Consider the following 15778-nt stretch of genomic DNA (forward strand, 5'->3'; position numbering starts at 1 on the left):
TGGTATCTGCAGGGGCAGTGTCCAGTTATTAGACCGGTGTAGATGTTGAGATCCCTTTTGTTGAGACCTAATAGTTGTTGGGTTTTCTTGGGGTTAATCGTTACGAGCCTTTTGGATTGGCTCGTATGGGGAAGTGCATTCCAGTTTGATGTTTCTTGCGGGATGCTACATATCGTATATGTTTACAGAGATGATAAGTGAGAGACTTGCTCATTCTCTTTAGGATTCAATCCCTGGGCCTTAACATTCATTTGTATAACAACGTATCTTGTGCCGAATTTTATAAAGTTCTATCAACAAAAAAACCCTGACAATAACGGATCAAAAAGCAAATCCGAAAAAGCGGTGCTTATTCAAATAAATAGTTTTGACTGTTTGAATAAGTGAAGTAGTGAATAAGGCCATTTAGCAGGGTTGTAATACTTATTGCGGTTTTATTAGTCCTATTAGCATTTTGATACAAACATATATTGCAGTTTAAAATCATATTTGAAATCAGTATAACGATGTTATGAAAAACGAACTTGAAGAGGAGACGTTTAATAAATTGTTATACAAAAATTAATATTTAACGTGTATTTGCTTAGGATTTACTCGTGGATCGCGTGAATTTGGTGTGGAATGTATTTAATGTCGCGCGGAAATGGCGTGGATTTAATTTTAGGCGGCGCGGATCTGTCGCGAAAAATATTTCAGGATCTCCGTAACAACCCTGCAATTACTTTCATTAGTTTTGTGTTGATTACTTTTGAAAGAAAGTGTATCGGTCACAATTTTAAACATGGAAAAAAGCAGTATCGCTCGGTTATTCGATTCCTGTTTTTGGAAGGGTTGGACTTGAGATGATGTGTATGCCGAATATGACAACATTTGCATAAGCCTTGAACTCGAGAACGTTTTGGAGAGCCTTGAGCATCTCGTATTCCAGAAAATTGATCACTGCTTCAACGATCAAGATGACTAAACTTGATACAGTGTTTATTGGACGACAAAATCAGAAGAAAAATTTTTATTCGCGATGCTCATGTATTGCTTTCGTAGTTCTTGATCTCTAAAATTGACTGGTTACTGGCGTTTATTGATTGATAAGGGATATTCCGAGATTATTTGGTCATCAAGTAGGAAGGGGATCAACGCTCGAACGGGGTTTAAGTCACTTGCATGTTTGCAATATTCCATGTTCTGATATGTTAAGGTCACTCCTGACGGAATCCAAGTTTAAAAGTGCTCGCGTTTTCGAGGGCACAACACTCGATTCAGAGGCGGCGCACAACTGTCATTTTTGTTGATTTAGCTTTGCTGCGTCGCAGCATGCGTGAAATAATAAAAATGACAGTTGTGCGTTGCTTCCGTATCGAGTGGTGTGCCCCCGAAAACGCGAGCACTTTTAAACTTGGATTCCGTCAGGAGTGACCTTCAAATACTAACTTATTACGATAATCTATGTTACTACGATAATTGAATGTATTTTTTGGCAAAAATGGGCCTCTCAGGGGATACGTTAGGTAGGGATTTTGAAAACTGTTCAGTAGCATATAAGCATAAAAGTATATGGAGATTGGAGACGCATGATACATTTGTGCGTTGATTCATCTTGTGACTAAATTTAAACGCAAATTTTATCTCATCGATTTTCGTTAAGAATTTTGGACTCTTGATTTATGCGAAAATCTCCTCCCAGAAATTTTACGAAATTCTTTGTTTAACAATTCTGGGAAACTCGTATTTCAAGACTACAGGGTTATACATTCTCTAGAAGTTCTTGAGAATTCCTACACAAGAGTTCTGATCATTTATAGCTTCAGAAATTATGAAAATTCTTCCTCCAAGGATTTCATGACTTTGTCCCCATGCAGACTGTATTTTTTCTTTAATTGAACAATTCCTATAGGACACTAGGGAATTCCTGCTCCATGGACTTTGGGAAACTGATTTTTCAATCAGTCTTGGTCTTCCATCTCGAGAAATTCGTGGGATTTCCTACCCCAGCAGATCTGAGAGCTTGCCCATTCAGGAATTCTGGGGAATAACTTTACAAAAAAATCTAAAGAACTGCAGCACCACCGCTCTCCCCTTTCCCGCAACGCAGGTATTCCTTTTCCAAAAACTCACTGGAAATTGCTTCCAGATATTTTGGATACATTCTCCATCAGGAATTATAGGAACCCGTTATACAAGAATTGTAGAATACTCGCCAGCTACTCTACAACGACTTTTCGCAGCATACTTTCGAGGCACAAATTAACACATAATCTGAAGATTGATATGTCCTGTTTAATTGTATTGATGTGTTTCTTATGTATTCTGACTGCTGTATTATGAGCATATTTTATCCATGTTTGTAAATATAATACAATTAGATTTATGATACATTTTTATCCTTATAGTCATTGAGACATCAGAAATTAAAAAGAAGAAATAAAAATAAATAAATAAATAAATAAACATTTCTCCTACAAGAATTTCTTCTTCAAAAATTCTCCTAAATACTCATTTAGGAATTTTGCCCCTCCAAAGGTCAGGGCGATTCCTCTCGTACGAATTTTGTGGTATCCCTCTTCCAGAAATTAAGATGGAATCCGTCCTTAAGGAATTTGGAGGAATTTATCCTCTGAAGATCCAGGCGAATTATTCACATCATCCTAAAAATTCTACATTACTCTCTCTCTCTAATAACTCTGGGGAATTGCTCCCTCACGAATTATGAGGAAATCTTCTCCTATGAATTAAAGGAAATTTCTTCTCCTTATATTTTGGGGAATTCCTTCGATAGGACTTCTTAAAAGTTCTTTCTACTAGAATTCCAGTGAAATTGTAGGGGAAGAATGGTTTCCCGAGCAGCACACATGTTGCAAAAAAGTTTCTGTGACCCATATGCAACCGAATTTAGTCACAATTTGGTTAATGGTGCAACCAAATCGGTCTGGATTGTGCTGCTAGGGTTATACTCCCAGTTTTTTAATTCACTCTAAGAATTCCTAATCTATGAGTTTTAGGGATACCCTTGTCCAGAAGTTCTGAGGAATGAATAATACGTGTCCCAGAATTTCTGTATAGGAGACCCCTGGAAAATTTCCAGCATCAGTTCCTGTAAATTTTTGTTAGATTTTCAGACATCCCCCATTTGAAAATTGCCCTATCACAGCTTTGTGTTCATCAACCACTTCTACACTATTGCGCATAAATCCCAAAATTTTATTCCCACCTTTGGGTTTCCACGCCGAGCACTCAGCGCTAGACTTGGTGTCAAGGGGAAAGTTATCAAATTGGTAGCCCTGATTTTTTACAGTTAATGTCGATTGGATTCCAGATATTTTGGATAAATTCTCCATCAGGAATTGTAGGAACCGGTTATACAAGAATTGTGGAATACTCGCCAGCTACTCTACAACGACTTTTCGCAGCATACTTTCGAGGCACAAATTAACACAAAAACTGAAGATTGATATGTCCTGTTTAATTGTATTGATGTGTTTCTTATGTATTCTGATTGCTGTATTATGAGCATATTTTATCCATGTTTGTAAATATAATAATTAGATTTAGGATACATTTTTATCCTTATAGTCATTGAGACATCAGAAATTAAAAAGAAGAAATAAAAATAAATAAATATTTCTCCTACAAGAATTCCTTCTTCAAAAATTCTGTGTGAGTGGACCGATGTCAAAAAATAGAGCTTTTAGATGAAAATTGTTATTGTCAAATGCAAATTTTGACAGTATTATTCATGTATGAGTGAATAACATGTACAAATGGTCTCTCGAGGAAGTAGCCGCTGTAGACAAGTGTCAATGTTTTCAACGACGAAACGAAAAGTTTCAATGCAAAAAACAATATTTTTACATTCCTGTGCCAAAACACTAACACGATGATGCTCATAAGTATAGGGAAGAACAAAAAAAAGCTTATACTGTACCATGAAACGGATGGATGGTTAGGGAAGGCATAATTCAGGACTTATGATAGTGTTTTCATTAGGAATTAAAAACTCTTCCGGACGAACTGTTAAAAAATTCATGAAGAAAGTTCAAGAGGAATTCTTGGAGAGAAAGTAAAGAAATTTTTATAGGAATCTTGGATGCATTTTCTCATTGTGACATGCAAATAATATATACCCGGAAATAGGCAATTAACTTTGATTGAACTGAACCTGAGTTGCGTGCTCTTGCCTACGCAATGCGGTCGGGTCTGAGCTTGACGACCGCCTGGCAAATAGTTTACACAATCTCACTTGATCAGTGCAGTTGCTGATGAAGAATGTGCATAGCCGCCAGACATTCTAAATACTCACGCTCCTCTAATGTGGACGTGTACTATACACATGTGGAAGGTTTGGCTTGAGAAATGGATTGCGAGTGATTTGACTATGCATCCAATTTGGGAATCTCGAGCTCGTTCAGTAGCCGCTAGGTTGCGAAGGCCGACGGAGGTCCTTCGTAGCTTAGTTGGTTAAAGCACCAGTCTAGCATACTGTAGGGTCATGGGTTCGAATCCCATCGAAGGGAAAGTGGTTACATCCAATACATTTTCCAAATCAATATCTTTCATATAACGTACATATTCACATATGAGTTTTCATAACATTGTAAATTAACGTCCAAGTCGGGTGGTTTAATCAATTAACAATTATGGTTTAAGGCAATTAACTTTGATTGAATTGTGTTTTTTTGATAAACTGATAAATTGATAAATTGTTTGATGAATTTCAGAACGGAAATTAAAAAATGGTGATCCCTAAAAACACATACATACGAATACAAGTTCCATACGAATGCGAAACAGATGTCATGAAATTTGCGTAAAAATTTAGTGACAAGATGAATCAACGCACAAATGTACCAAGCGTCTCCATATGCTTTAATGCTTCTTATTGACAATACATCCCCCATTGGAACATTGCCGTCTCACAGCTCGTATTCATTAAGCTCTTCCACATTTATTAACTGCGAGGTTTCTAAACCAAGCTACCATTTTTGCATTCGTATATCATGAGGCTAACACGATGATACTGTTATGCCCAGGGAAGTAGAGACAATTGCCAACCCGGAAATTTCCTAGACCACCCTGGGAATCGAACCCAGCCACCTTCAGCATGGTCTTGCTTTGTAGCCGCGCATCTTACTGCGCGGCTAAGAAAGGCCCAGATATCGTAATAACTTAGAGTATTGTAATAACGTTGCATTTTAACTTATCTGGACATGTAATCATACAAACATGCAAGTGACTTCAACGCCGCTAAAGCGAAGATCACCTTCCTACTTGGTGATCTAATAATCTCAGAATTTCCCAATCAAACAATGCTAGCATATATGTACAATTACTCCATTATCAGTGATGCGACAGAATCAACGTCAAAAGCTTAGTCACAATACGCTAACGTGCTTACTGGAGGACGTCATAAAGCTGAATCTGTGAAATTTTACGAATTTTTCAATCGCAGAACTGTTTGGTAATTATTTCACAAACTAAAAATTCGTTAAAAGATCCTAATAGTCCTGCAGTTAAGAAAACGATGAAATGCATAGAGATGACGGGCCAACGAGATGAGTGGTTCACTCATTTGGCCCACTTGGTTGGGTGGCACATCCAAGATATCACATTACTAACGCAACGAAAGTGTTTTGACCGCCTCCTTCCAGACTGCTCCCATTGTGCGCCGCCCAGCAGGCATTAATTAAGTCCACACCGAGCGTGCATTTAATTAGTTCCTTTGAGGAAATGTAACTTTTCTCGACTCGTGTATTTGCGCACCAAAATGATACTGATTGGGCTTTTGTCTTTCTGTTTCGTTATCCTTCAAGGGCGAAGTTTACTCCGTAACGAATCACCACAGAGTACTAATACATCTCCTCGAATTACGCCTCAACCATCACCACCGCCAATTACCACCAACATCCACCAAGTAAAGTGTCGTCCCGTTGAATTACTACCGCGTCTGAGGAAATTTAAAACTTTTGATAAATTTTCGCTTTTCCTCTTTCCCTTACCCCATACAGGAAAATGTCGGTGGCACGACGTATTTCTATCCGACCGCGGCGAACCATCAATTAACACCGAGTAGTACAGTTAACACGACTGAAAATACCTTTGTCCACGTAGCAAGCTCACAAATTAATTTAAGTTACTCGCATCCAGGTGAGTCTGCTTCGAAGGCTTCCTCTAGCACGAAAGGAAATAAAAATTTATACTTTTCTTTCCAGGACATGTCTACCCGGGACCTGCATCGCACGTTGTCAACATGCAAACCAAGGCACAACTGTCGATGGCGTACTTCCTGCAGGACGAACTGAGAAACGATATTTTATCTAGGAACGAAATAGTCAATAGTATTGAAACCGAGTGTCAAGGTACTTCCACTCGGTTTGAACTGTTTTCGAAAATCGATACATTTTGAACATTGATTGCAGATTTACCTCTAGAGGTCGAGAACTATCATTCACTATGTCTGCTAGAGTCTTTGCCAGTCCATCCCAAACTACCGGTACAGTCGTCCACCTACAAAGCAACACACAATCTAACTGGCGTGAAATACTGCCTTAGACGTCTCCATGGTAAGAACCTGCTGGTTGAAAATTTGAGCTAAATTAATTCTTCGGATTTCCGTTAGGTTTCCGTCTTCAGTCGACCAAGTGCATGCAGATAGTCGACATGTGGAAGAAACTCCAGCACACGAACGTGGTACAACTTCGAGAGGTGTTTACTACGAAAAACTTTGGTGATAATTGTAAGTTCATATTTTAAAAGTTTTCTATGTCGACGCATTATTAAATCTCGCTTCACAGCCTTGGTGATAGTGTACGACTTTTACCCCGGATCGCAGACACTACTCTCGAAATACTTCATCCCTAGTGCGGAACCCACGAACGGCTATTCCGATCCATTCTCAGGTGAAGCACGACCCTTCAGGTGAGCTCCTAAATCTGTTTCGATTCGTTTCAAGTTCTAACAGATCGATTACGCACAGCCACAAAAGCACACTCCATCGAGCGACTACCGGTACACTTCTACCGGAGAACGAAATCTGGTCGGTAATCATCCAACTGTCCGCCGGGCTACGAGCAATCCATCAAGCTGGCCTGGCTTGCCGGTATGATACGGGATAAATAAAAACACAATCCACCGAGTTAAATCAAATGAATAACCAATATTTTTATCTTCAGAACGCTGGACCCCACGAAAATCATCATCACTGGCAAACGGTTACGGTTCAGTTGCGTGGCGATATCCGATCTCGCAACGTACGACCCGAGCCAAACCAACCCGCTGGCCCTGGTCACCCATCATCAACAGGTCCGCAGGCTACTTTTGCCCATTGAATTGCTGTGGTTTTGTTATTTTTCAATGAGTTTCTGCTCGTAGGATGATTTAACGGCCCTCGGAAAGCTGATCCTGGCCCTCGCCTGCCGAAGTTTACAGTCCGTTCAGCGAGATCAGATCCAGAACAGCATCGAGCTGATATCGAGGCATTACTCGTCCGATTTGAGGAACATTATGTTGTGAGTATACAGTTGGAGTTAGAGGAATTTATTTATGGAAAAGATGTGATTTCAACGTGAGAAATTTAACTTCAATTTTCTTTCTGAATAATACTTCCATATTCGTGGACATTTTTTTTTTTTGATAATGGAAAATGGGAATTTCAAATGTCTGGAAATTCTCGAAATTCGGAAGAATAATGAGGTTAAATAAAAGTAAGAAAATTCAACAAAAAATATTTGTGGTAAATTTGACTCTTACATCATGATTTAAGTATCATTTTTGCAATAGTTATAAAGGCTCGCAAAATATAATCGTTAATAATTCATATCAACCATTTTTAAACATTTGAACAAGTTTGCTGACAATGTATTTTGCTGTTGAATTTTGGTGCAAAATTTCACGGTTCATTGAAGTGTCCCCTAGTACAGCGGTTCTCAACCTTTTTGTTGAGTGGTACCCCTTGATTAGACCTCTTCATGTTTTCAAAAAGTATCGAAAATTCAACCGGTCAGCCCAGAATCAAAATTCTCATGCTAAAATAAGCCTCCTGTCAAATTTTCAGCTAATTCGGATAATATTTCGAGGTGGCTCAAGTCGATTTAGTGTTTTTGGGCTATTTTCAATTCTGAAAAAAATCTAACTAGACATATAAACGCCGATAACTATCGCAACAACCTCTATACGAAAGCTTTTGGTGTGATCTAAAAGTCTTGTGAACATTGCGATTCGTTCCGTTCACGTTTTGACCATGTTAAAGTGTTTTTGAGCATTTAAGTGCATTAAAACACTGTTTCCCCTGAAAGTCGTTGTTCTACTAAATTATTGAATTTATTACAAATCATTGCTAATTTACTATTTTATTATTTCTTTTTTTTTCCCTGGATATTTGTGTAATATAATTGCCAATGGGCGACTTACCGTTAAATTCTTAAAAATCAGAAGCTGAATGTTTGTCATAAATTGGCACATTAGGATTTCTCCAAACAAGTTTTTCTAACAAAGAAGCTTTTATTTCACTTGTTACTACGATGCACTCAATGGTAGAAACATACAGACATATGGTGCAATGAATCAAATTTGGAAGTCATTTGTTGTAAGCATCAATTATCATATGATTGGATTTATGTTTTGTTCGAATAACTTGTTTGAAGAACAACGACTTTCAGGGGAAACAGTGTTTGAATGCACTTAAATGCTCAAAAACACTTTAACATGCACCTGTCATAAGACGAGTTTTTACAATCCCATTGAATTCCACCACTTAATTGTATCTTGACAGATACGTATTTCGACCTCAAAAGTAAGGCCGTCTTCAGTGTCTCGTACTTGACTCGACTTTAACATGGTCAAAACGTGAACGAAACGAATCGCAATGTTCACAAGACTTTTAGATCACACCAAAAGCTTTCGTATAGATGTTGTTGCGATAGATTTCAGCGATTATATCTCTAGTTAGATTTTTTTCAAAATTGAAAATAGCCCAAAAATACTAAATCGATTTGAGCCACCTCGAAATTCTATCCGAATTTGACGAATTTGACAGGAGGCTTATTTTAGCATAAGAATTGTGATTCTGGGCTGACCGGTCTAATTTTCGATACTTTTTGAAAACATGAAGAGGTCTACCCTTGATGCCTTGGTATTGCTTGAGGTACCCCCTAGGTATTTTCACTCATAATTCATACTCTAGTTGAAACACGCTTCTGTTTCAACCGTTTCAATACATTCATATTCGATCGATGTGCAGAAAAAAAATCAAACTATTATGACTTTACTATTGTGAAAAGCGAGCCAGGAATATTTTCTTAGTCTATTCAGGAGCTATTCCAGAGTACCGTCGTCGGGGGTGACAATGCTTAGAAAGCTTGTAGAATAGATTGAATGTATCTGAGTGCAAGAAGACTAAAATATGAAATACCTTCTTGAACGATTTTGCTCTACGACCTCCAGACTGACCCATTCTCATCCCCAGACCCATTGTCACCCCTCATGGTGGTAACAAGATGTTTTATAATTTAGAAAATCATTCCTTCCCAAAAACAGTCACATCATGATCAGGGATTGAATCCAAAAGGGAATGATAAACTCTCTCACGTATCTTCTCTGCATACATATACATAGAATCTCTGCATAGAATGAAGAAATTTACTCCCTGTTTCGTTCAGAAGATCTTTTCCTGAATACAACTTCCACCCCAGAGATTTTCTAGACATCTTCCTTTTTTTAAATGGGACAGAAAATTTCCTAACGGGATTTAACACAGAGCTCTTCCTGAAGTTCCTCAAGAATTTTGTATTGAAGTGAAATCACTGCAGACAAACATGTTTCACATGGTATCTACCAGTTTCTTAAAAATTCACTTGAAATATTATCCTGGAGGAATTTTATCCAAAGATTCAACCAAAAAATCAGCCAAAATTTCTGTTTTCTACAACGGTAAAGTAAATTTCTTTGGATTTTGTTACAAGAAGTATCTGGATGTTTTATCAAGAAGTATATCAAGAATGTTCTATCTATAATTATTACAGTTCTACGAAGCGTGTTTAGCAAGTAGTACCCTTATATCCTTATACCATGCTGTGCCCTTATTCCGTTCACCTAATACAATGCACTATGTCTAAGAGCTCTAAAAAATAGCCGTTTAGTATTTTGAAGCTGCAATTTCACTACATAGTGTCATTATCTATATACAATTGAAAATAAAATATGTTGGGATGCATTCATAGACTTAGGCTCCACTAGTGAAAACAAAATTGACCAATTATGTGGTCCTAATTCCAATCATCTTAAATGGCATTGTTCCTAATTCCGTTCATTCCTGTTCCTAATTCCAATCCCCCGAAAAACATTTGATTTCTTGGAGATGCTAATACCAGGCATCATTTTTCTCATAAATCCATCTTTTCATTCATTATAATATTGCAAATAAAAAGCTTAAAATGTAATTTCCTTCCAAATTTAAAATACGATGAATGATGTTTCCTTAGTATAGCCAAGTTGACTGTTTTTTCGTTTGTTTCACTTACCATTCGAGATATATTCAACATGAACATTGATGCCAGCTGCCCAGTTGCATTAGGTACCACATAAAAGGACAGATACGATTCCTTATCAGAGTTTTACACCTTATCCTCAACGTAGTTTTGACTAGAGCCTGGATACTAGGCCTTTAATTCTGACCTGAACCTTCCAAAACAATGTCTCTGTTTGTTTGTAATTGTTCGTACCACTGTTTCGTTCAAATAGAATATTCTTCAAAGTTCCGGTTCTTTAAAGTATCGGATAACCCTACTTCTACGAAGTATTCACGGATTCCGGTAAAACATAACCTTATTTGCAGCTCAGAGAGGGCAGTGTTTTTTTTATAGAAATTCGCCAAGAAATTTCCGGATAAAGCTTTTAAACAAGAACGCCGCAAATATGGATTGTGCTGTTTAAAACTGTCTGTATTCTCCGGAAACCCTTTCTTAACATTGTCCAGCATTCACTTTATAAATCATCATTAAATTATTAACTGAAAAAACTGTATTTCCCGGCGCGAGTTGAAAAATGTCTCGAGTAGAGTCGTTAACGGAATTCCTTTCGGGTCTACCTGCTTGCGGACTAGAATTTCAAATGTTCACCATTCATACGGCTTCATGTACGATGTACCTTTTCTTGCTCATAGATTCTATTATCAAACACGGAATTTTCGGAATCCATCCTCCAAACCCAATGAACGGAATAAGGAACGTGTAGATTTAGATGTACCCTTATTCCGGTCAAGATATTTTTTACTTTTCAGCATTTTCTATCGGGAAAATACAGGCAACAATTTGATAATATGCTATAATGTTACCTGTTTTGTCTTGGTGTGCTGCTGTGTTTGAAATCCAGGGCAAATTTTCACTTAAAAATGCTTAAATATTATGACAGACGTTCTTAGCAAGTGGGTTAATGAAAACAGTCAAAATGGCGCTCGTGGTGACGACCAACAAATTTTGTTTAAATTTTCACTATTAATCGCTAAAAATGACGCTGGTTTTCATTTCATTTCATGCGTACATAACCATAGAAAAGTACAAGGATATTTCTCTGTTGTTTTTAGACAAAAACTCTTTATTATTTATCATTTTGTCTTGCGTGAACGGAATTAGGCGCTGATTGGAATAAGGGCACAGCACGGTATATCCTTCAGCAACTAAATATAGAAATTTTCCGATTACTTTTGGTAAATTGTTAAAGAATCGGTTTGTTTGATAATTGTTGAAGAAACATATGGCATCAACTTGATAGTACAGTCCTGATTGGCTAGTTTGGATATTGTTACATAGGTCACTATTTGGTTAGGCTTCCACAGGTCAAGCCACGACCCAACTAAAAACACTTTTATGTCAAAATGCAAAAAAAAAATTCTGAAAACGGGATTTTGCATCACTGACATCTTTTGCGAGGTTTAAATAGTAATAGTCGTGTCCAAATGATTGTTAGTTAACACAAATTAAAACAGGATACATGAGATAGTTGGGTCAAGATTGTGGCCCAACCAGACATGTTGAACTTTTTCAAGCAGTCACACTAGAATTTTATGATGACTCACCTAAGCTAGACGTTTAACTTTTTCTAGCAAACGGCTCATGGCAAAGAAAATTGTTTGAGGGGCTCCTAAACATCGTTCCTATATACTCCAATAACTGTATACTTTTGATATTTTTTTTTTTATTAATCATTATTATTATTGTTTAATCAGACTAAGGCCGAAGTGGCCTGTGCGGTATATAAGAGTCTTCCTCATTCGGCTCGGTCCATGGCTACACGTCGCCAACCACGCAGTCTACGGAGGGTCCGCAAGTCATCTTCCACCTGATCGATCCACCTTGCCCGCTGCGCACCTCGCCTTCTTGTGCCCGTCGGATCGTTGTCGAGAACCATTTTCACCGGGTTACTGTCCGACATTCTGGCTACATGCCCGGCCCATCGCAGTCGTCCGATTTTCGCGGTGTGAACGATGGATGGTTCTCCCAACAGCTGATGCAACTCGTGGTTCATTCGCCTCCTCCACGTACCGTCCGCCATCTGCACCCCACCATAGATGGTACGCAGCACTTTCCTTTCGAAAACTCCAAGTGCGCGTTGGTCCTCCACGAGCATCGTCCAGGTCTCGTGTCCGTAGAGGACTACCGGTCTAATTAGCGTTTTGTAGACTGTCAGTTTGGTACGGCGGCGAACTCTATTCGATCGGAGCGTCTTGCGGAGTCCAAAGTACGTACGATTTCCAGCCACTATGCGTCTCCGAATTTCTCTGCTGGTGTCATTTTCGGCAGTCACCAGTGAGCCCAAGTACACAAATTCTTCTACCACCTCGATTTCGTCACCACCGATGCAAACTCGCGGTGGGTGGCTCACATTGTCTTCTCTTGAACCTCTTCCTATCATGTACTTCGTCTTCGACGTGTTGATGACTAGTCCGATCCGCTTAGCTTCCCTCTTCAGTCTGATGTAGGCTTCCTCCATCTTCTCAAAGTTACGTGCCATAATATCTATGTCGTCGGCGAAACCAAATAGCTGGACGGACTTATTGAAAATTGTACCACTCGTGTTAATCCCTGCTCTTCGTATTACCCCTTCCAAAGCGATGTTGAATAGCAAACACGAAAGACCATCACCTTGCCGTAACCCTCTGCGGGTTTCGAAGGGACTCGAGAATGCCCCTGAAACTCGAACTACGCACATCACCCGATCCATCGTCGCTTTGATAAACCGTGTCAGTTTATCCGGAAAACCGTGTTCGTGCATTAGCTGCCATAGCTGGTCCCGATCGATTGTATCATATGCGGCTTTAGTACCTTGTAGGCGGCGTTCAGCAATGTGATTGCGCGGTAGTTGCTACAATCCAGCTTATCGCCCTTTTTGTAGATGGGACACACGACACCTTCCATCCACTCCTGCGGCAAAACTTCCTCCTCCCAAATCTTGGTAATGACCCAGTGCAGCGCTCTAGCCAGTGCCTCACCACCGTGTTTAAATAGCTCTCCTGGTAGTTGGTCAACCCCAGGGGCTTTGTTGTTCTTCAGCCGGCCAATCTCCTCCTGGATTTCCTGGAGATCCGGAGCCGGTAGAATTATGTCCTGCGCGCGTTCTCCCAGGTCCATCACCATACCGCCATCTTCGTCTGCCACATCGCCATTCAGGTGTTCTTCGTAGTGCTGCCGCCACTTTTGGATCACCTCACGCTCGTTCGTAAGAAGGTTCCCGTTTATGTCCTTACACATATCAGGCTGTGGCACGTGGCCCTTACGTGAACGGTTTAACTTCTCATAGAACTTTCGTGTGTTATTAGCGCGGTACAGTTGCTCCATTTCTTCACGGTCTCGATCTTCCTGCTGGCGCTTTTTCCTCCGGAAAATCGAGTTTTGTCTGTTCCGCGCCTGTTTATATCGTGCCTCGTTCGCCCTCGTGCGGTGTTGCAGCAATCTCGCCCATGCTGCATTCTTCTCTTCCACTAACTGCTCACATTCGCCGTCATACCAGTCGTTTCTCTGATTCGGCGGCACCGTGCCAAGTGCAGCGGTCGCGGTGCTACCAATGGCGGATCGAATATCTCTCCAGCCATCTTCAAGAGACGCTGCGCCTAGCTGTTCTTCCGTTGGAAGTGCCACTTCCAGCTGCTGCGCGTATTCTTGGGCTAGTCTACCGTCTTGTAGCCGCCCAATGTTAAGCCGCGGCGTCCGACTTCGACGCGTGTTGTACACCGTCGAGAGTTTTGAGCGCAGGCATACTGCAACGAGGTAGTGGTCGGATTCAATATTCGCACTGCGGTAAGTGCGGGCGTTCGTTATGTCGGAGAAGAATTTACCGTCGATTAGAACGTGGTCGATTTGGTTTTCCGTTTCTTGGTTAGGTGATCTCCATGTGGCCTTGTGGATATTTTTGCGGGGAAAGAAGGTGCTTCGGACTACCATTCCGCGGGAGGCTGCGAAGTTTATGCATCGTTGGCCGTTGTCATTCGATACGGTGTGCAGACTATCCGGTCCGATGACCGGTCTATACATTTCCTCCCTTCCTACCTGTGCGTTCATGTCACCGATGACGATTTTGACGTCCCGCAGTGGGCATCCATCGTATGTCTGCTCCAGCTGTGCGTAGAACGCTTCTTTCTCGTCGTCGGGTGGGCAGTGCACGTTGATGATGCTATAGTTGAAGAAACGGCCTTTAATCCTCAGCTTGCACATCCTTGCGTTGATTGGCTGCCACCCAATCACGCGTTGGCGCATCTTACCCAGCACTATGAAGCCGGTTCCCAGCTCGTTGGTGGTGCCACAGCTTTGGTAGAAGGTAGCCGCTCGATGCCCGCTTTTCCACACTTTCTGTCCTGTCCAGCAAATCTCCTGCAGCGCCACGACGTCGAAGTTGCGGGGATGTAATTCATCGTAGATCATCCTGTCGCAACCTGCGAAACCTAGCGACTTGCAATTCCATGTTCCAAGCTTCCAATCGTGATCCTGTATTCGTCGCCTAGGTCTTTGCCGCTGATTATATCGAGTCGCATTATCTCTTATATTGTTCGTAATGATTGGTTTTCTAGGCGGCTTATTGGGCCAGCGCAAACCTCCTGTCTCGTCGGAGGGCCGTCGTGTCAGGGCTGTTTAGCGTCCCACCTAACACCAGGACTTGGGCTTGTGCGCTTTGAGCGGCACACGGTCGCTTTGGTGGGGCCTACTTGCGGATACATGCAGCTTTTTATAGAGGTTTAACAGGGCCCACTGTCAAACCCCACCACATCCTAGGCAAGCCCCACAACTCGCAGATGGCCTGGGGAGGGATCGTCAAGCCCTTGGACATAGTCCCTGCTGCCCTTATTAATCAACCATGGACTAAAATGTGTTCTAAGGGGCTATCCATTTACCACGTGGACAGTTTAGGGGGGAGGGGGAGTATGTCCATGGTCCATACAAATTTTTGGAAATTCATATGAGCAAATGTCCACGCTGGGGGAGGGGGGTATCTATATCTGATCAAAACTGGTCCACGTGGTATATGGACAGCCCCTAATTAGGACGGTGTCTTTGAAGGTAACACACGCTGAGCTCTTCTTGAATGGCATGCCGAAAATAGCCAAAGGTTTTTCAGAAAAATCTCTGTTCAATTATAGTTCCTTTTTCAGTTGACTTTTAACAAGTGGGCCATTGTATAGAATCTATTACTTCTTCTTCTTCTTCTAAGGCTCTACATTTCAACTGAAACTTGGCCTGCTAAATATTACTCTCATAACGTGCAAAATAAGCACCAACTGTCACTTGCTAAATCTCGGCTCAAA

The 15778-nt window shown here is 40.6% G+C and overlaps 1 protein-coding gene across 5 annotated transcripts in view; it reads left to right on the top strand.

Moving 5' to 3' along the window:
- The window catches only part of LOC134209120 (PAN2-PAN3 deadenylation complex subunit PAN3), a 172975-nt gene that overhangs the window by 133629 nt on the left and 23568 nt on the right, over positions 1-15778 (top strand). For all 5 annotated transcript variants that reach the window (XM_062685101.1, XM_062685102.1, XM_062685105.1 and 2 more), the window contains 9 exons: positions 5805-5905; positions 6000-6138; positions 6204-6350; positions 6411-6554; positions 6611-6727; positions 6786-6909; positions 6968-7090; positions 7164-7293; positions 7363-7499. In XM_062685101.1, the coding sequence (XP_062541085.1) occupies positions 5805-5905; positions 6000-6138; positions 6204-6350; positions 6411-6554; positions 6611-6727; positions 6786-6909; positions 6968-7090; positions 7164-7293; positions 7363-7499 (1162 nt within the window). The remainder of the gene's footprint in view (positions 1-5804; positions 5906-5999; positions 6139-6203; positions 6351-6410; positions 6555-6610; positions 6728-6785; positions 6910-6967; positions 7091-7163; positions 7294-7362; positions 7500-15778) is intronic.

Source organism: Armigeres subalbatus, chromosome 2 (genome assembly GCF_024139115.2).
Source record: "Armigeres subalbatus isolate Guangzhou_Male chromosome 2, GZ_Asu_2, whole genome shotgun sequence".
Taxonomy (NCBI): Eukaryota; Metazoa; Arthropoda; class Insecta; order Diptera; family Culicidae; genus Armigeres; species Armigeres subalbatus.